General features: G+C 44.1%; 1 protein-coding gene across 1 annotated transcript in view; it reads right to left on the bottom strand.

Moving 5' to 3' along the window:
- The window catches only part of SLC25A13 (solute carrier family 25 member 13), a 153941-nt gene that overhangs the window by 81627 nt on the left and 49556 nt on the right, over positions 1–22758 (bottom strand). The window contains exon 4 of the mRNA XM_074984705.1: positions 21578–21693. Coding sequence (XP_074840806.1) covers positions 21578–21693 — 116 coding nt within the window. The remainder of the gene's footprint in view (positions 1–21577; positions 21694–22758) is intronic.

Below are 22758 nucleotides of genomic sequence, written 5' to 3'. Positions count from 1 at the left end.
CTGCTTTTTGTTTTGGTGTATAGACTAGCACGGCTCCCTCTCTGTTACTATTCATAATGAGCAAAGTGGATGCAGTTTCACACAATACACTTATATCATGGCTGCCCTCTCAAATCCATTTAACAAGGACCTTTTTACATTAACCGCAGTTAAGGACCTGGAAAGGTAAGTGGTAGTAGTATAGCCAGAACTTCGATAGATATAGTCAAGATTATTTTTAAAGAAAAAATTGGTACAAAAAATTATAAAAATCTTCCAATTGCCTAACTCCTCATGCTAATGCTGAGCATATATTAGCCCATAAAGGATTCTTTTGCACTGAATAATATCTAGTTAACAATAGCTAAGCATTTCAAAAGTTTCCTGACCACATACTTGGAAACAAACAGCTATAAATTAACTTACTTTGGTAATGTCACCATGTGAGTATTCTTTAAAAGTCATTTAGTCTAGATTCTGGATGATGTTAACACAACTGACTATGCACAAGTTAGTTCTACTGACGGAAAGGGAAACTACACATACTACTATTCTCCAATACAGTACAGGATTCACAATCTAACCCTCAGGCAATGTCTGATCCTAAAGTCAGTAGAGCTCTTTCCATTGACTTTAATGGCCTTTAAACATTTTGAAACTGGCCTAGATAATGCCTAAAATCAAGTAATTGTAAAACAGCTTGACATATAAACAAGAAATAGTATGTATAAGAAAGAGCATGCACAAACGCAAAACATCAGCTATACGGTGAGTCTTTGGACATTATGCTTTTTTAAAATGGGGAAGCACTGAAAGCTGAAACAGCTTTGTTCTATGGAAAAGCATTTTAGTGTATACTATTATAAACTTAAAATAAGCAATTACTAGGGCTCTGTCTACATTACTGTATCAGCTGTATGCTGTAGCTGCACCAGCATACAACAGAGGTGGAAAGTAAGTCGTTATACTACTCAGTTTTTCCTCAGGATCTGTACTTTAGTCAAGTAATTAATCTTTGTGCAACTTGGTGATTTTTACTCAAGTCATTTTAAAGAAAATATTGGAATTTTTACTCACCTACCATTTCCAAAAGCATTTAGTTACTCACTGCTTTCATCACCCCACTATCAGTTGTGCAAGCTAGTATTCCAATTTGCTACAGCACAGTTGCATGTGCAATTATCCAATCACCACGCAATGACAATTTATAAAAATAAATCATCAACACAATGACCCTGTCAAACAAGAACCCCTTTCATAGCTGCATTAACACCTTTTCAGTCAAAAATAGCCTTTTAATAGCTGCACAAACATTATCTATACAGCCACTACCAGCCCTACACCTGAGCGAGCAGGGCTGCTACCCAGGGCGATGTGGTGAGGAGGGGTGCATATGAATAGTCTCATGTGACTTTACCTGCAGCCAGCTAGCTAGGTAGGAGAGAAAACCCAGCATCTCAGCTTGGAGGACAGTGGCACTTACCCCACCTCAGGTAATTCCTCTGCTCTAGTGGAAGCAGCAGCAGCGGGGTGGGGGTGCCCACAACAGGAGCTTCCCCATTTTCTGTGGGACAGAGGGCCCCCTGTAGAAGCCCTGTGGCAAGAGAGTGAGGCAGGCTAGGCTGAAAGCAGCTCAGCGTGGGCATCTGAGTTTGGAGTGCAGGTGAAGAACAAGTTCTGTCTGTTTGGGGGGGCATACTAACATTGGGAGGGGGCTTCCCACTGTGTGCCAGCTGGCTGGGATTTGGAGCAACCCTGCTATCTGGGTGTGAGTTAGTGTGGAGCAGGTTTGGATCCAAACCGCGCCCCCCCGCACCCATCCTCTTAAGAGCCCCACGGGGGAACTGAGGAGGAAGACTGGGCTATAAGCTGGGGAGTGGGGTTTGACACTTACGTTCTTGAGGTGGAAAGCTTTGCCCCTCTCCTACCAGCTGTTGGTTCTGTGCTCCTGCTTCCATGGCTAGCTTAGAAGTTTTGCTCACTTTTTTGGGGTGGATGGGGGGCTGTTGCTTCTGCTTCCCCTATATGAGGCAGGTGGGTGGGTGGGTGCAGAGGAGATAACGGATACTGAAATCAGCTCTCCCAGGAGTCGCCTAAGGAAATGAGTCAAACTGGCTAGATGGCTGAAACACATTCACCTTTCATTCAATTCTTGATAACCAAGTCACACCTTCAGGCTTTGTTTACATTCTCACTACAAGTTGTGCTTATCAGTGTGCTGAAATCTCTCAGGTCAGGGAACCTAGTTAGAGCTCCCTGACCTGAGAAATTTTGAGCAGTGTTGTTCTTGCATCAAGATTAAGAATAAGGAATTTTTCTTTGCTCCCATCTTAACCTCCAACCCTCCTTCATGCTCTGGAAGTCACTGGGGTTCCTAGTATGAGACTCTGAAGACACGTGTGATTGTTGCGACTTGCAGTTTCAATGAGGCACAAACTCATAGGGAATACAGACTCTACCCCATTCCCCTATCCCCTCTGCAATGTTTTGCCTCTGCCATTCTGGCTATAAAAGGGCTTGGTGGGATGCACTTTTTTATTTTTTATAACTCTGTGTAATGTTTTAAGTTTTTTTTTCCCCTATAATTTTCAAAGTTGTGGGAATTTTTGGCAGAGGTCTGATAATTTTTTAATTACAGACAAAAGCTGAGATTCAGAGAGGTCAAGCTTTAAAGCCATTAAAACAGAGACAATGTGGGGGAGGTAACGTCTTTTCTTATTTTGGAATAGCTTTGGTTGATGAGAGATTAGCCCTCTGGAGCTTCACAGACCTGGAGAAAAGCCCTTTGGGGAGTTCAAAGGTTGTCTCTCTCACCAACCATATTTGGTCCAATTAAAGATATTGTTTCCCACACACAGATACACACATATGCACACATGTGGTATGTGCGTGCGTGTATATATATATATATATATATATATATATATGAAAGAAAGAAAAATAATGGGGCCCTATGATAACTCCAATGACTAACCACAAATTTCCATACAATGGCTACTTTTTACTTCGATACCTGAGTATAATTAAACATCACCATTGTACTTTTACTCGAGTAGCTTTCCAGGGGACTGACTTTTACTTAATTACATTTTCACAAAGTAGCTGTACTTTTACTCAAGTCACTTTTTGGGGTACTTTTTCCACCACTGCTGTAAGGTCTCACGTAGCCTCTCTATGCTGATGGGAGAACACTCTTCCTGCTGATGTGATTAAACCACACCCAATGAGCATCACTAGCTGTGTCAGCAAGCCGGCATCTCCTACTGAAATAGTGTTACCCATGCTGGTGGTTTTGGTGGTGAAACTAGTGTCGGTTTGGTGTGTGGTTTTTGCACCCAGGACTGACAAAAGTTCTACCAATAAAAGTGCTAGTTTAGATATGGCAAGTTTTCCCCCCAACCATATAGACTGGATAAATGTATTGTAATGAAATACGTGGTGGTCTATCCAATATTTACATAGGCATATGACTGGCACCCTAGGTTTCCACTTTGGAGAGTCTATGTTCACGTCAAGTGTGCTGATTTTGTAAACTGAACACTGCTTTGCCTATAGCCAGCCCTACAAAGAACTGAATTGTCTCGTTAATGACCTACCCAGAGAACGAGGTAGAGTATTAGTTGCATCCCCAGAGCTGCCATCTCCCTCTTCAGGAGGCACAGTGAGCGAGTTAATATTTTTTATTGAACCTACTTCTGTTGTGGAAAGGGACATGTTTTCAAGCTTTTCTTTGTGGTAAGGTAGCACTTTAATACCTCTGCAGTCATAAGCCAAAAAAGGGAGTTAGTGTGGGTTATGCATTGTTGTAATAAGCCATAAATCTAGCCTTTTTATTAAGACCATGATTTTTAGTGTCCAGCAAAGTTATGCATTTTAGCTTCCAGGCCCATCTTTTGAAGATGATGTGCAGATTTCCTCTGAAGCCGAGGACTGAGAAATCATACATGGAGTGATGGGTTTGTGGAAAGTGTGTGTTCATGGGTGATATGGTGTTTCTCTCTTTCATTAATTTTCTGTATGAGTACACTTAAGAGAAGGGACTGTCTGGTTTCAGCAAGGTAGTTCCTATTGTGGCATTTAGTGCAGGGGGTGAGGTAACGTTGTGAAAGGCATGTATAGGACTCCCCGATCCTGAAATGTGAATTGTGAGGGACAGCAGTGGAGATGGGTCTGAAGGTTTTGCATCTACTGTAATGGCAGGGCTGGGTGCCTACTTGAGTTGGTAAGTCCTGACCCATGGATGACAGATCATCCTGAAACACCACTTTTTGGAACCCATTTGTCAGCCTTCAAATCATCCTGAAACCTCTTCAGGGCTCCCCGTAAGTACAACATCCTTTCTCTCACCTTGGCTCAACACAGAAGTACAGGGCACCAGTGCCATGGAGTGCCTTATACTCCCTTACTTACTTGAGTCAGTCTGCAGTACGGCCCACAACCTTTCCCACAATTTGCGATCCAGAAGTCAAGCTAAGTTCTTAGCTTCTTACACACCACCAGAAAGACAAGTGCAGGCCAAAAATCAATTTTCAGTTACACGTGTCCAATCTACTACCATCTTCAAACTATGTCTTTGTTGTAATGGAGGGCATACATCTGAAGATAATGGGGGTCACAATACGTGACTGGAAAGAAGTTTTCGATCCACAAAATAGATAATTGCACTTACTCAAGCCATTATCTTAATGCTACACATGAAGTTGTGCCAGTTGTCTTCCTGTGAGGTGACACAATCTCTCTTTAAGTCTGATTTATTAATTTAAGCTTGCACTCATAAAACGAGACTGACCTAGACATGATCTCGTACTGAAGTAACAATTTCAATTCATTCTTTTTGCCATTTTGCTTTAAGTTTACATTTGGAAATTTATTTTGGACTAAAAGCATGCTATTTTATTTCACTTAAATCTAATCACAATACGACAGTCACTCCACAAGAGTGTATCTACCACCCACCACTGAACTGAAACAAACACAGGATGGGAATTTAAAATCAATTTAAGTTTACCTGTAGACCTGATTTAGAATTGCAAACTAAAGACATAAAAGCTAAGTGTGAACTGATAGCATCTACACAAGCATTTGCACTAGTTTAAGTTAAACCAGTTCCACTTATATCCAACTAAGCCCTTAAAGCCAGACTCAGTTCTCACAGAGGTAAAAAAGGAAAAAAAAAAAAAAAAAAAAAGCAGTCAAGTAGCACTTTAAAGACTAGCAAAATAGTTTATAAATACCTATAATACCTATAAACTATTTTGCTAGTCTTTAAAATGCTACTTGACTGCTTTTTGTTTTGATAGTATCTAGACTAGCACGGCTTACTCTCTGTTACTAGGTAAAAAAGGGTATTATCTGGTGTCTAGTATCTTTGTTGATAAAAGCATCTCTGTTATTTCTGATATGCAAACAATAAAAATCTTAGAGAAAACCTGGACTCTAACTTACGCCCCCAAGCAATCAAGACTGGATTCAAAGCACATATAAGCACAAGTTAAGGGTTCTGTATAGGGAAAGTAGAAAGAACTGGTCTAAAACCCACATAACAGCCTGAGCTCACATTGAAGTGAGGACATACACCCCGAGTCCAGACTGAACCAACATTTCACTTGACTGATGCATCCAATTTTAGGGTGGCAGTCCAGGAACACAAACCTGCTTCAGAATTCAAAGAATCATCTACTAGCAGCTAGTTAATACAAAACACCAACTAAAGTGACAAAAGGCATATTTCTAGCTTACAGAATTATTCTGACGCAACCTAAGTTGTTAGATTTTTCTCTCTGATGCAGATTTGTGAGATCTAGTTCTTTAACACCTGTTGTGCTTATGATGTTACAAATATCACTTTCTTGCAAAACATATTAACATACATTCCCCTCCCCACTTAAACATGTCAATTTCAAATGTACCACAAAACATACTCCCACAACAGTGCTTTATTGGTATAAAACTATTTAAGTTCAATCAAAATGTCTAACTATCTACCCCAAAACCTACCTAAACTGCAATTTTCATTCTGAGCACTTCCAACATGTTCTCAGTTTTGTTTTCTTTTATCAGCTTATCAAATCTGGTCCTGCATTCCAACTGTTGGGAAAAAATAGTCATTAACTGCTCAGTAACAGCAGATTTTTTTAACTTAAAAAGATACACATTGTGTGTGTAACTATATTTTGCTGTCTGAAACTGCATACTAAAATTTGTAACAGCAAAAACTTACACTGTTCTAAGAGTTACTGCATTTAACTTACAATATGCAACCCAGTACACCTTTAAAAAGGATAGGACAAAATTAAGGCGAAAACATACATGGGTGCGCCTACCACACAAATGTGTTCAGGTGGGGGAAGTTCTATTGTTCCCCAAACTGCCCCACAGTATAACTGACAGCTAACTTTCAACTCACAGATAACCAGAGAGAGATTATATATGGTTGTGATTTACTTTGAAATTGGCTGCATGATCCCTTCCCCACACTTTTTTTTTCTTTTTAAGTTGTGCAAAGCAGTAGCAGAAAGCACAATATTTTAGCCATTTGAGCATGTACTATTCTCAAATTATCCCACCAACTGGAAGCGCTGTTACCTCTAGCTTTCAAAATTGGAGCCATTATAGTCAATCGCACAAATTCACATTTAGCCTTTCATAAAAAAGTGGATTTTTGACCCACTGAACTGGAAAGGCTTCTGTACGGTTCTACTGCTCTTTGACAAGATATCCCACAACACAGACATGCCAATCTGATGGTGTGCATCTGCATTCAGTTAACACTTATTGTTCATAAGTGGCAACTTATTTTCCATTGTTTGCAACCTGATCATTTAAAACATTGTAACAGTTGTAAGTAAATCAAAAGGTGAATGACTCGGTAATGGGTTGTGAAACCTTTCACCTCTAGATAATACATTAACTTTTGGATCACACTAATGGAAAGCAAAAGTCATTGCTTTGAATGATTGCTTGGTAGCCTGCGTAAAATGAATTGGTAGGCTTAACCCAATTCTAGGCAGAAGGGTGTCTGTATCATCTCAGCAGTTACACCATGTCAGCATTCTTGCTGTCTGCAGTCTTGTTCTAGCCATTCTGGTCACAGGATAGCAAAGACATGATGAGTGAGGTAGTATCCTTTAGTTAGACTATCTCCTGTGAGAGAGACATGCTTTCAATCTTACAGAGTTCTTCAGATCTGCATAAGCTGTGAAACCTTACCTTGCTCACTAACAGAAGTTGGTACAAAAAATATTATTTTACCCGCCTTGTCTCTCTAGCATTCTTGCTGGTGGTCTCAGCAGAGGTGCAAAATGGTACATCAACATAGAGTCCTGTATTAAAGTTGGGCTCTTTCAGTCAGACTCAATGGTATGGAGAAGCTATGGCTCTGCAGCAGTGTTCTAATTTTTTCTATCCGTGTGAGGAACACATTTTGTTATGTGCACCGCAGTATGTGCTGATACGCCAAATCAATGGAAATACAGGCTGCTGGCTGTGGGTGCTCTGCTAATTAGCTGGGCAGCAACTGAGTCTCTCATAGGTGGCTGCCCAAGTGCTGTGCTTACAGGGAACGCTGGTCTGCAGCGCCTGTTTGGTTTTCTTTTTCTTTTGTGTTCTATAACTAGGAATTTCTGACCATATTGCTATTATACCAGCATAACAGCACTACATGGACTCTGAAGAATGAAAACTAAAAGCCCAATCCCAATGTTCAAGTAACAGCACATCAGTGTTTTATTTTAGAAAAGGCTTAGTCATCATTAGACCAGGGCGAGCAATAAAATGGTGGTGGTTTGCCAGGGTTAGTGCCCCAGGCAGGTCGCCACCTCTGCATTTACCTGCACCCCTGCAGGTACTGGCAACTGCATGTCCCACTGGCCACGGAGGATGTCCTGGTATATGCCGCTTCCCACAGCTCCCAATGACACGGAACAGTGATCTGTGGCCAATGGGAGCAACAACTGCCGCAACTAGGGAGTCGCACGTAAACACAACGGTGGCGCCCTGCCAAGGGCTAGCCCTGGGGAACTGCATTCCACTTTCAGGCTGGCATTTGCCCAATGATGTACTACGCTGACATAAGAATGAAAAATCGTTTAGACACTCAGATCCAGGCCTGCCAACAGGGAGAAGAGAAGCAATGAGGGGAATCTCTCAGGAGCTTGGGTGATTTGAAAGGGCCCCAGGTGTTATTGCCAGCTGTATAGTGGGGCTAAAGCAAACTTCCGCTTGCCCTCTCTCTCCACTGCTGCTCGCAGAAGTGGCCGGCTCATTCCTACAGCCCCTGTGGCAGAGGAGGGATCTCTATATGCTGCCCCCACCCTGATCACCAACTCTACAGCTCCCATTGGTCAGGAATTGCAGCCAATGGGAGCTGTGGGGCAGTGGCACAAGAGACTCCCATGCTCATCCCCATAAGAGCCGCTGCCAGTGGGGTGCGCTGTTGTGAGGTGCCTGAAGTAAATGCTACGCCCCAATCTCATCTTGCACCCCAGCTCTTGCTCTAACCCAGAAACCGCACTCCACACCTAAACTCCCTACCACAGCAAAACCTCTGACCTCCTCCTGCACCCCAACCTCTTACTCCAACCCCACTCAGAGACAGCACCCTATCCTGTACCTCAACCCCAACCCCAGCCCCAGCCCCAGCCTAGGGCCCACAGCCAAACTCCTCCACAGAGTCCACACAACACCCCTTTCCCCTATTGCCCAAACTCCCTCCCAGAGCCTGCACTCCACACCCCCTTCCACATCCCAACCCCTCATCACAGCCTTGGGAAAGAGAGAGAGAGTGGGTAAGAGCAAGCAATGGAGACAGGGGAATGCAGTGAGCAGGGGCAGAGCCTTGGAGAAGGGGCAGGACATGAGTATGGCCTCGTGGAAGGGGCTGTGCAAGAGTCTTTGGGTTTACGCATTTAGAAAGTTGGCAACCCTATCAGGGTAGCTGGAATCCCTAGATGAGCTGGAAAAACGTGTCCAGCAGCACAGCTGGCTGATAACCAGCCAGTACAGGTGCAGCACTACCCAAATGTCCGCATGAACAAGGCTTATGCCTGTGTGTGGGCCGATTTACTGTTCTGTCCTGGGACGCAGCACTGCTGTCGTCAGGCCTGCATATAGCTCAAGAACAGCTGTACAATATATTTTCAAGTTCAATTCCAGTCACACAAAATTATTACATGTGACCATCACAGGGATCCACATTTGTGTCTTGGGGATTTCCTGATAAAATACACAAATGCAAGCTATGACTTCTGCTTGTCTGCTCATTTCTCCTCAGATTTTCATTCTCTACCCTTACCCATTTGTGTTTTTGTCCTTGTAGGGCTTAGTTGCAGAAAAACTTTGTATGTAACAGCTAAGGGGTGGTTTGGCACACACTCCCCCATATCTAATGAGCCAAGAGCATGTATGAGGGAATCCCCCTCTTAAGATAAGCAGCCATGTCACTACAGCAAAACGTATGTAGACAAGGATAAGAGAACAAACATGTTGTGATCTCGTGTAACCAGATGTAATAATCACACAAGCAAAACGAGGGACAAAAGTACAAGTAGTAAGAACCAGTAACGAACAATTGAGCAAATACTTTAAATAGTAATGAGTGACCTAACAGAACAGCACAGCAAGGCGGGGAAAAACTGTATATAAGCAATGCAGAAATCAATGCAATTTGACTTCTCCGATGGACCTGGTACCAGTGCCTCAGACCTGAGAAAAGAACTCCCACCTGTTCACAGCTGTCCGGCGTCCCCTGCTGCTGAAGTGCCACTTTCCTGTTATGCTTGAGAAACTTTTAGTTAAGGGGTTTGTTTAAACTTGTCAGGAAATAAACTGTCTGAGTTATACATATCTGATCAGTGTTTCTGTACTTTGAGAAACCAGTGTTAAACCTAAATTACTCTTACCAGCAAAAAATCTGGAGCCAGGCAATGTGTGTGTAACATATTGGTATCTCTCTAGCATAATGGAGTTCTGACCTTTGAGTACGGCTTCTAAATGCTACTGTCATACAAACAATTAATTGGTTTCATAAAAAGAGCCTCTTTCTACAAGTAACACCCCTGCAAAATTTAGAGATTTGACTTCAATCTGCACACAGTAGCTGAAGAAATGCTGGTAGTTAAATGTTGGTAGTTAAATGTGTGCCCTGCACCTCGTGAAATGCCACAGGGCCCAGAAGGGCCACTGTTGAGTAGCTTGTGAAGTCAGCAGCCAACCCGTATCATCCAAGCAATGACTAAGGTGCCTGCGATGGCTATGGTGTGACCTTCTCGAGCTCCCGCTACATCCAGAGCTCAAGCAGAAGGAGTACAACTCTGATGCCGATTCAGAGGCAAACGACCACAGCAGGGCAACACAGTCAACACCAACGTTAAGCGCACCAAGGACAGTGCTGGTGCTGGAGCACAGCAGGCATCCTGCAGTCTGCACAGACTATGGATCGCGCCCTTTAAAGTTTCAATTGAGGACTTCATTTACAGCGTCTATTGTGACTATGAAGACCCACATGAGAGTGACAGTCCTTGCTGCATCTCTTGCAGATGTAGTGGGTGTCTGGCAAGTCCTTAGTGCGCTTTCTGTGCGCTCACTTCTCCTCTGCTAGCTGTCTGATCTTCAACTCGCCCTTCTGAAGGCCCTTGTGTAACCCCTGCCTCCATCTGCTGCGGTCATCTGCTAGTTTTTCCCAGTTGTCCAGCTCGATGTCTACCTCTCTGAGGTCTCTCTTGTAGACATCCTTGTAGCGCAGCTGGGGGCGTCCGGGAGGTCTTTTTTCAGAGGCTAGCTCACCATACAGGATGTCTTTTGGAATCCTTCCATCATGCATCCTGTGGACATGGCCAAGCCAGCGGAGTCGACGCTGCCTGAGGAGGGTGTGCATGGTTGGGATTCCAGCTTGCTCGAGGACGGCAGTGTTGGTCAATCTGTCCTTCCATGATATTCCAAGGATGTGCCTGAGGCAGCGCAAGTGGAAGACGTTCAGCCTCTTCTCCTGGCGGGCACACAGGGTCCAAGTCTCGCTACCATAAAGGAGGGTGCTGAGGATGCAGGCTCTGTAGACTTGAATTTTGGTGTGAGTGTACAGCTTGTTGTTATTCCACACTCTCTTGCTGAGTCTGGACAGAGTTCTGGCCACTTTTCCGATCCTCCTATTTAGCTCAGTGTCCAACGACAGGGTGTCAGTGATGGTGGACCCAAGGTAAACGAACTTGTGGACAACCTCTAACGTATAGTTGTCAATGCTGATTGATGGGGATTCAGCAACATCCTGACCGAGTACGTTTGTCTTCTTCAGGCTGATGGTAAGCCCAAAGTCCTTGCATGCTTTGGAGAACTGATCCAGTAGTTTTTGAAGCTGGTCTTCTGTGTGAGACACTACAGCAGCATCGCCTGTAAACAGCATGTCTCTGATGAGGACTTCTCGCACCTTAGACTTAGCTTTCAGCCTTGCAAGGTTAAACAGTTTCCCATCAGATCTTGTGTGCAGCAAAATGCCCTCTGTTGAAGATCCAAAGGCATGCTTCAGGAGGAGCGCGAAGAAGATCCCGAACAATGTCGGAGCAAGCACGCATCCTTGTTTGACGCCGCTCCTGATTCTGAAAGCATCCAATAATGCGCCGTCATATTGGATGGTTCCTCTCATGTCTTCGTGGAACGACTGAATCATCTTGAGTAACCGTGGTGGACAGCCTATCTTGTGGAGCAGTTTGAACAGACCATCCCTGCTGACCAAGTCAAAGGCCTTGGTCAGGTCGATGAAGGCTATACAGAGTGGCTTCCTCTGCTCCCTGCACTTCTCCTGCAGCTGCCTTAGAGAGAAGACCATGTCAACGGTAGACCTCTCTGCGTGGAATCCGCACTGCGATTCGGGGCACACCCTCTCAACAATCTTCTGGAGTCTGCCAAGGATGACGCGAGCGAACAGTTTACCAGTGACGCTTAGGAGGGAGATTCCACGGTGGTTGTTGCAGTCGCTTCTGTCTCCTTTGTTCTTATACAAGGTTACAATGTTAGCGTCGCGCATATCCTGTGGAACCTCACCCTCTTTCCAGCACAGGCACAGTAGCTCATGTAGGGGTTCCAGGAGCGTGTCCGCGGCACATTTGATTACCTCTGGTGGTATACCATCCTGGCCAGGGGCCTTTCCTGCTGCAATGCTGTCGATGGCTCTCTTCAGTTCATCCACAGTCAGTTCTTGATCCAGTTCGTCCATTACTGGTAAGAGCTCGACGACATCGAGGGCTGCGTCAACCACACGTTCTCGCGTGAGTACAGCTCGGAGTAGTGCTCAACCCAGCGCTCCATCTATTTGGCTTTGTCAGTAACGACTTCACCAGATTTGGATTTCAGAGGTGCCATCTTGTTCTGGGTGGGTCCTAATGCCTTCCTCATACCCTCGTACATTCCTCTGAGATTACCAAAGTCGGCACAGGTCTGGATGCCGCTGCATAGCTGGAGCCAGTGGTTGTGGGCACAGCGCCTGGCTGTCTGTTGTACTGTTCTTCTGGCCTCTCTAAGTGCTTGCTGGGTACTCTGGCTCGGTGAGCATTTGTACTCCAGGAGTGCAGCGCGCTTCTTTTCAATGACTGGAATCATCTCATCGGAGTTAGCTTCGAACCAGTCGTTCGTGTTTCTAGCTCTTCTTCCAAACACCGACAAGGCCGTGTTGTAAACTGTATCCCTCAGATGTTGCCATTTGGATGTCGCATCGGCACCCCCAGGGCCGCTGCGCAGATTTTTCTGGAGGGTCTCTCTGAACTTTTCAGCTTTCTCCGAGTTCGGCGTCTTTCTGGCGTCAATGCGGGGCCTTCCAGCAGGTTTAGAGCGGTATAGCTTCTTGGGTCTCAGCTTGAGCTTGGAGCAAACTAGCGAGTGATCTGTATCACAATCAGCACTATGATAGCTGCATGTCAGAAGGACGTTTTTGAGGTTATTACGCCTAGTGATGACCACATCTAGTTGATGCCAGTGCTTCGAGCTTGGGTGTCTCCACGACACTCTGTGCTGTGGCTTTGTTTGGAAGAAGGTGTTTGTGATGCACAGATTGTGGTACAAGCACAATTCAAGGAGACGCTGTCCATTGTCATTCATTTTTCCCACACTGAAGTGTCCTAAGCAGGAAGGCCATGAGGCCCAATCAGCTCCAACTCTTGCATTGAAGTCACCCAAGATGTACAGTTGTTCACGAGCAGGTATTTGCGCTACAGCAGCACTAAGCACGTCATAGAACTTGTCTTTTACTTCTGGTGTGGCATACAGGGTTGGAGCATAAGCGCTGATCAGGTGGACGGGACCGGCGCAAGTTTGAAGCGTGATCCGAAGAAGTCTTTCTGATCCGCCCATGACTAAATCAACCATTTGTAGAAGGGTGTTTCTGACAGCAAAGCCAACACCACGCTCTCTGGGTTCTTCTTGGGCTTTACCTTACCAGAAAAAGGTGTAGTCCTTTTCCTTTAGAGATCCTGAATCTGCGAGTCACGTCTCTTGCAGTGCAGCGATATCAACTCCGAGCCTCTTCAGTTCCTCATTGATGACAGCAGTCGTGCGGGTGTCACTGATGGCCTGAAGATCTTCAGTCAAGCCAGTCAGCATGGTCCGCACATTCCAGCAAGCAAGCTTAAATTGTTGATGCTTCTCATTTCTTGTTGATTTTCTTATTGGTTTGCCTGGTGCCCAAATTTCAGTCACTTGTCAGGTTCAGGAACCTTAAGCCTCACACCCCCAGCAAGGCAGGTGAACTGTGGCAGGACAGTACCCTATTGGCTGGGGGCTGCCCAGCTTGAGGCAGGCGGTGACTGTCCAGTGAGATGCAAGGATCTCTCCCACCGTCAAAAGCAACCCCTGGCGTTCGTTCTCTACGCCAATCGAGCAAGAGCTTATAACCGGTATCTGTTGGCTCCTGTGTTGATGCAACACTGTTCAGCGATGCCAGAGTACCTCTCCGGGCGCGAGCCTGGGCACTTACGTAGACTCTGGGCTGCCCCGACACCAGTGTCCCCCTCTCGGCTTTACTGATATAGTCCAAAGGAGAGGATAACCTCCACGTCTGGTACCAGCTCAGCTGCAGGAGTTGCCGGGACAGTGCCAGAAGTCGACACCGAACCGCCTTCGGACTCCACTCCGGATTTTCTGTCAGGGTTTACTCCCTTAGCCTCTCTCCTTCCCAGGATAACCCACAAGGCAGTGGGGTAGCACAGGGCACCTGAAACTGGCCCACAGCCTGCTGGGTCAGCACCAGATACAAGGTCGGTGCTGGCGTTGACGTGAGTGCAGGGGATGGTGCCGGTGTCACGTCCACTAGCCCCAATCACTCCGTTTCAGTGCTACGGCGTCCGTCTGCCATAGACAGAGAAGGACCTGGGACCATCATCTGAAGAAGTCCTTGTGCTGCTCCAAATGCCTCCAGTGTTGAGGGCAAGTCCAGCACCTGGGGACTCCTGCTCCGCACCGGCTTCAACGTATATGCCTCCTGCCCTTCAACAGTGCATGTCGGAACCTTGGACTTGAGGCCGCCCCGCTTTGACTTTGGCAAGCGATGCCCCCCTTGCCTCCTCCTCTTCTTCGGCAACAGAGATTGACTCCTAGGGCACCAAGAAGGTGCCAGTGCCTGCTCCTGCTCATAGTGCCAGGAGTCCCTAGGTGGCACCATGGTCAACGGCACCGGTGCACTTTGAACTGAGCAGGCGCCCCTCTCCACTCCTGCTGGAGATTCTTGTGGCTCAAGAGCTGCCTCCATTAAGAGGACTTAAAGGTTTTGGGCCCTATCTTTCAAAGTTCTGAGCTAAAAGGCCTTACAAATTGAAAAGCGATCATGTAACTGTGCTTCCCCCAAGCGAATCAAACCGGCTGAATGGGGCGGGGGGGGTCACTTTTGGCCATGTGTGCCGCATTTTGAACAAGTCTTAACGTGTGGGGAGCAGGGATTCCCCAGTGCCGAGGGGGATGGAAAGCCCTGCCTCAGCTATTAGTTAACACACTATCAAATACTAAAACTATTTACACTACAATAAGCTACTAGCTAATGATTGGAACAGAGAAAGCAAGAGCTCCAATGACCAGCAATGGGGCGAGAAGGAACTGAGTGTGGGGCGGGGCAGCGCATACATTGGTCGCCATATCGGCACCACTCCAGGGACGCTGCACCAACCCTATGGATACTGGCTAGGGCAAACAGTTTTCAGTGACAGAGCATGCGCCTGCGCATACCGAACTTGGAATGGACATGAGCAACCACTCGAAGAACCACATTTCTAAATTCTAAATACAGCTTTGCCAGTGACTGGATGTGTGGACTTGGGCACGTCACATATCTTTTTATCTCCTTCCTCAAGTGTACGGTTACAAAGAGTGATATATGGGTAATACAAGTTCTAAGTTTTGTTGTTGTAACACAAAAGGCCCTTTCATTCACCCATTCAGACTCAAACATGGAGGTTACCAGACAGGCTTAATTTTTAAATTTTGACATTTTTATCCAAGCTTCTAAACTTAAAGGAGCTGTATAGTATAGAATTTCAAAGAGCTGTGACTCTTTAATGAGGCATTAAAATACTGTAATACAACAAAAAGGCCACACGGCTAAGTCTCTTAAACCCCTGGACTAACATAATCAACTTTTATGTGCCTGTCAACACTCAACAGTAAGGAGCAATGGTTCACTCTTTGTCTCAAATTTAAGAGCCAACTAAACTTCCTTCCACCTTCCTGCTGAGAGTTTTAACTCCTTGCAAACTGCTGAAGATTTGGCACAGCAGCAGCAGGTAAACTTACAATGTATGCAATGGTCAGATACAGGCTCAATCAGCCAAGAGCCAAAACATGTTACTTCCCATTCCATAACTCTAGTCTCTAGACGTGACAATTTAAAACAATACTTTTTTGCACCATGTGGCATGCAAGTAAACTCTTCTTTAAAGCTAATTATACAGTAAGTCCTGGAAATGCATGATTTCGAGTTGCACTTCACACACATGAACATGAGTTAAGCATAACTCAAAATTCTGCTCCCAATCCAGCCTGGTGCAGCCTGGTTCAACACCCCTCACCCCGCTCACTACCCACACACAGCTCTGACTGTGGCTCACCACCCCTCACACACAGCTCTGGCTCAACCCCCTCCCGGCCCTGGTTCAAGCCCCTGCTGGCTCACCACCTGGGCACAGCTCCAGCTCACCATTCCCACTTGTGGCTCTGTCTCAACCCCGCTCCCACCCTGGTTCAAATCCCCCTCCACATGGCTCCGGCTCAACCCCCTGGTGCCAGTTCCCCACTTCCTGGCTCACCACCAGCTCTGGCTCACCACACCCACTCACGGTGCTGGCTCAACCCCCCCACCTCTGCCCTGGTTCAACCCCTCCCCAGCTCATGGCTCCGGTTCAGCCCCCCCACCCTGGTTCAAACCTCCCTCAGAATGGCTCTGGTTCAACCCCCCCCGTGGCCTGGCCCACCGCCCCCCACATGGCTCTAGCTCAATCCCCCACATTCAACAGCCTGCCCTGCTATGCAGCTCCCGCTCAACTTCATCCCCTGCCTCCCTGAAGCCCTAACCCACCACCAGGCTTAACCCTCCCCCCACCCCATTCCCATGGCTCCAACCCACCACCAGGCTTAACCCCCCGCAACTGCCTCCACCCCCAGGACTCACCCTTCTAAAAGAGCTCCAGGAGCTCCTGCTGATTCCCAAGCATGTGTTCCGCCAGGGGAAAAAAAAATTTGCCCCCCCGCATTTATGCAAAATTTGAGTTACACAAGTGCGCGTGGGAACGCAACCCTCATGCAGGTCGAGGCACTACCGTACATGGTTACTTTTGTTGGAGAGACTCAAGTTACATTTTTGTTACAGACATAAAGGCCTTTGCTTTTAGTTTTAATCAGTGTTTTTCAAAGTTTTCATAAAGGTTCTTTTTTTTTTTTAAACCGATTTTCATACAAATTTTGGACCACTCAAGTTCAAGAAAATAAAGCTGTTAAAAATCCATTACGCCCCAAGAAAGATCTGTCTTAGTAATAAGTTAGCATACGTGTCAGACTGTGTGTTAAAGACAACGTAATAGAAGACACACACAGGTATGTACATATTTGTCCATACCGTTAATTTATAGTTCTTTTTAAATAAAGAACCCCCAGCATTAAACTACAGGTTGAAACTCTTGTCCAGAACCCTAGGGACTCGACTGGCTAAATTTGCTGGACCACAGTAAGTCAATAGTGTCCAGCACATTACCAACACTTCCACTGCTTACTGGGTTCTTAGACATCTAGGGGTAAATCAGAGCTAAATAACAGCACAAGACAACGAGACACAGGACTGGTGGCTGTAAACAAACTTTATGAAACTATGAGAAACTTGGTCACATGCATAATAAAGTGATTTTCTGGCTAGCTAATATCATGCCAGATTACTACTACTTTTCTCTATTTTTTCCTTTCCTCCCATACCCCCGTATTAACCTCTACATTTGTTTAGTGAACTGTCCAGTTCATTTTTTGTCTTGAACTTTCACTCATTTTTAAAATGTGTGTATTAAACACAAAAGATTACTGGGAATTCAAACAAAATAAAAGTTTAAAAATTGCGTAAACTTAAAAATTAAATATAATAAAAAAAATCCCAGACAGGTGTATAGTTTTCTATTGCCTGCCTAAACTGAAAAGAAAAAGGTATTTTATCTGTCGGCTAAACACTTATTTTTCCCAATTGTACTTTCAGTTTTATGGGGTCTTTCTAAATACTTTGCATCACTACAGCACCCAGAAGAATCCTGCAACAGTGTGCCAATATCCAGGCATTTAGATTAAATAAAAGCTGAAAAGCAAGTAGATGATAGAATTTTGCACGAACTTTACCAGTGACATAATCAAATGAGTTTGTGAAAAAGCCAGAGTCGGATGACAAATGCAGGACAATTCTACTTAGCAGATAATATAACTTGCACATTGGAAAACCCAACTTTATAATGAACAGAAATTGGAATATTCACAGCTTCCCTAGTAGATAGCTGAACTATAACTCATCTAGATCTGGTGAGACTACTTTCCAATAGAACAGCAAAGAACTAGCTACAAATTTTCACTGAGATCTTTTCTGTCAGAAAGCAAAGCATCCAGACATCACACTTCTCAGCAATCTGGCAGAGATCAATTCTTTTTATTTCCCAGTGCTTACCCCTACAACTGAAAAATACACAAAACACCCTGTTTGAAATTTCCAGTGCCAGCTCAAGGGGTTAACTGTACTCCCACTCAAATATCAATGGCAAACACTTAAGATTAACTTTAATAGCACAAGATCCATCCACTGAGAGGCTAAGTTATAATACAGTAGTGAAATAATCAACTTAACCCTCACTTTCTCCTTACGTCTTTGTGAAGGAAACCAGAAACTCAATTTTCTTGCCATACCTCGAGGTCTTATATTCAGCGTATGCACTACTGTGCGTGCAGCACTGAATTCACCCTCCCACATTCACCATTTGTTTTGGAAGACAGCATCCCAAAGAATCATGTAGAAGTTGCAAATAAATATTTGTATTATTTTTTCCTTTTCCTCTTCCATGTGTTAAGTTGAGAGCCTTCCAACCCTAAAAGAGCCATCTTAAGACCTGCCACAAGACAAAGTTCGGTGTAGCACGGGGTCTGTAACCTTTCTGAGACAGAACGCCAGTATCTGATCTTTTGACCTCTGTATGGTCCGAGTACTGGTGATAACTTTTTAAAGTCATTAACAGTCCTACTTACAACAGTTTCATTAATAAATTAAGATGCAGAGCTTTACTGTTTAGGTGGTGGCTGGTAATATTAGATGGTCTTTTGTTAATCCACAGGTGGCCTGGCTTTGAGCAAACTCCAAGATGCATGGGGGGAGGAAGGGTGGGGCTGAGCTCCTTCCTCACATGCTGATGAAAATCAGCTCCCACGCCACTCTTGGCACACGTGTGGGGGTTGCTGACCCCTGAAGTAGAGGTTTCTTCATCACAAAGGAGATGTCAGAGAAAAAATTCAAGCACAAAAACCCTTGAATGTGAAATTGACATATCCCTTGGCGAGCTCTTTTCTTACCACAAGTCACCAAGTCACTTATCGTAAGTTCAATACTTTCCCATGGAGTTGGAGAATCTACAAACTATAATGTCAATTTTTAGAAATACAAAAAGGCCAATATTTTTACATTTACTAGGCACCAAAAATGTTGAAACACTGATTGCAGAATAGCTACAGTGAAACTGGACAGTACTTTATTATAATTCGTTGAAACAAAGGCTCAGGGAATGGCTGTGATCCTACAGGGTGTCGCCTGTTACAGATCTCCATTTGCTTGGGAAATTAGTTAATGATCTTAAAACAACTACTATCTACATTTACATTTGTACATTTTATGCTAAGTTTGGGCTTTGTTCTTTGGAATACACCCTCTGACTCTTTAGTAAAGAGATCAGATAACTTCCATTTCCTTGAATGCACGCACATTTTTTTTTCTTTTGAAGTTCCATACTGTGCAGACTTATGTGCCAGGTAAAACTAAACCAACCCCGAAGGAAACATCTGCAGTCAGGCTATACCAATAAGAATGTAGCATTAAAAAGTGAAACTGAAATAATTCAGGATCTGTGTACAGAGGAAAGAATTTGTTTTAATGTTTCAAAATCATTATGATCAACAAATCCTAATGAAGAACTAACCAGTTTCGTTACAAACAGGGATGTTCTATAATATGTCTAAAATGGAAAACCCACAATCAAATCTCTGTCAACACAAATATTCACAGATTACATATTAGGCAGAAAATACAGGTTGAACCTCTCTAGTCTAGAAATTTTGAGACCTGACCGGTGTCGGACAAGAGAATTTGCTGGGTCATGGGAGGTCAGTATTGTCTAGCGGTTTTACCAACACTTGCACTGCTTACTGGGCTCCGAGAAGACATGGAGGGGTAAATTACAGCTGAACAACAGCACAGAACACAGAGCCAGGACTGGTGACTAGAAATAAATTTTATGAAACAGAAAATTGGCCACACCCCATGATAAGTGGTCATCTGGCTGACTAAAATCTTGCCGGCTTACAGATATTGGCAGATGAGTGTGCCAGACTAGAGAGGTTCAAAATGTACTTCCTTCACTGAGATTAAGGGCAGTAGAACTTCTGCTTTTCATTTGATTTGTTTCACTATTTTTCATTCCCATCCTAAACTCTGAGCACCCCGCGGCCATTAAAACAAGTAATATTCCACACTGCGAACTAGAAGATGTTTAATGAACTTAGACAACCTAACACACATATAAATGTAAACTCATCTACAGCTAGGTCCTGTTTGATTACAAAATCAAAAGCAGCTTTTTAAAACAACATTCGCCTCAAACAGCAGGGACAGCAGACTCTTCCCATTTTAAATGGAAAGAGAAGGATAAGTGCATTTGTGGGTAAATATTAATATGCAACAAAGGGTACTAGCATTAACAGTATCACCAGGCTGGCTCTCAGTTCAGAAGAGTGAAAGAACCATTTGCATTCACCCAATTGTCCTTTTGTCTCCAGCTGTTCGCTCACTGACACTACTAAGAACAAAGATATACTGAGTATATCGTAACATAAAACTCTGGAAGTAGCAATTTTTTTTTTTTTAATTTAAGAAACTTTCTGAAGTGCAGCCCACTCGGATTATTCACAGCTACTCTTTGTATTTTTCCCCCCCTCACAGAATGGTAGCATGCACCTAGACAGGTGGCAATTAGTTCTACAGGTGTCAGAAGCGGTCTATATGGTTTCTAATAGTAAATAACCCAAAAGATCACAGTGTAATGTGACACATGTTTCTCTCATAGAGTTGTCAATGTAAACCCCCGACCCTCCAAAGAACAGACAATATTTTCAGTGGGGGTAGTATCCAGTTTATTTCATAAAAATCTCAAAAGCTTTTAAAAATTAAAAAAAGAGACCAACTTGAAATCTAGCCAATTTAAACAAAAAAATTATTTAAGGTAAATTTGAGGCATGCATGTCCCCAAGTCATCCAGGTGGGTAGATGAGTCAGACAATTTATTTGTTTGGTGTCATTTTACAATCATTGTGCACCCCAGCCTCAACCCATGCTGCTATCTGAATATTCATCCAAGAAAAGTAAGGAAGTGACTGAGGCTAAGTCTATCTTACCACGGAAGACAGACCCGCTCAGGGTTCATCTTCCGGGATTTAGTTTACTTTCTAGGGTCAAAGTCAGCCTGGAACTCATTGCAAGCAGCAAGGATTAAGAAAGGTTAACGCAAGAAATGCTCCTATTAAACTTGTTCTGTATAGAGAGCCATTGAAGTCAGTCATTCACTGGTAAGTCAATTTTAGCCACGCAATTATATATCAGTGGTCCATTTCTACATCTAATGTAGACATAGCCTGATTCTACAGAGGAAAGTGAAAAGAGGACTGTACACAAAGTGAAGAAAAGTATACAGAATAAACTGAACCCTTTGTTCTAATAGCTTTCAGTTATAAACAATACAGGTGCTTCTTGTAAAAAAGAGGATAAAATATTTTCAGGCAAAAGTATAATTTTTAGGTTGTGCGGGTCCCTTTAACTTCATGTATTTTAAAGCTTAGAAATAGTAAGCCTTACCAAAAGTAACTTCGCCTTCTCCAGTTTTGTCAAACAGTTGAAAGGCCACCATGAACAACGCATCTGGAGCACACAGGACGGATTCAAATGCCACAAATTCTTGAAAGGATATTAACCTGCAAATAAGACAAGTAAAAAGTGTGAAACCGGTTAATCATTGAAAACATAATTACAGTTTAAATGCAAACTATGCAAGGCTAACCACAACTGAATTGCTGACTAAAGAACGGTACAAGATATTCTCCATGATACATATTGCAAAATGTACTACTACAAGGATTGCCAATATGCTGTTAGACAACAGTGGATAAAAAAATAACTTGGGTGAGAGCACAAAATCCTTTTCCGCTAGTGTCAAGACTGTTCTCCACTCTGGTACTTCAAGTGCAGATGGTAGCGACCTGCAAGAACTTACCCTATCATAAAGGCTTCTGCTTAAAAATGTTCCAAGGTCACAGATTCCCTGACCCTGAGTGATATGCGGCCACCACCCAAATGCAAAAAACCTCACCTTTTTGAGAACGCACAAAGACACACTTGGGGTGTGTCCCTGTGGGGTAACCCTAAACTCTTAAACCCTCCCTCAGAAGAGTGCCTGAAAACAAACTGCAATTTCTTAACAGCTGACCTTTCACTCACAGGCAGATACACACAGAACCTCCTGCCTTCTAGCTCACAAGAATGAGATCATAGTCTTAAAGGTGATTTTATTAACAAAACAAAGACAACATACCTGGTAAGCATACCTAGATTGCGAGTAACAAAGAGGAAGCCGTGCTAGTCTATACACTATCAAAACAAAAAGCAGTCAAGTAGCACTTTAAAGACTACCAAAATGGTTTATTAGGTGAGCTTTCGTGGGACAGACCCACTTCTTCAGACCATAGCCAGACCAGAACAGACTCAATATTTAAGACACAGAGAACCAAAAACAGTAAGCAAGGAGGACAAATCAGAAAAAGATAATCAAGGTGAGCAAATCAGAGTGGGCGGGGGAGGTCAAGAATTAGACTGAGCCAAGTATGCAGACAAGCCCCTATAGCGACTCAAAGTTCCCATCACGATTTAAACCATGTGTTAATGTGCCGAATTTGAATATAAAAGCCAGCTCGGCTGTTTCTCTTTCCTAAACGGTGCGATAATTCCTTCTCAGTAACACAGATCAGGAAAGGGATCTTGGA

Source organism: Carettochelys insculpta, chromosome 2 (assembly GCF_033958435.1).
Source record: "Carettochelys insculpta isolate YL-2023 chromosome 2, ASM3395843v1, whole genome shotgun sequence".
NCBI classification, from domain to species: Eukaryota; Metazoa; Chordata; order Testudines; family Carettochelyidae; genus Carettochelys; species Carettochelys insculpta.
The sequence above is the reverse complement of the archived record's forward strand: the minus strand, read 5'-3'. Positions and strand labels throughout refer to the sequence as shown.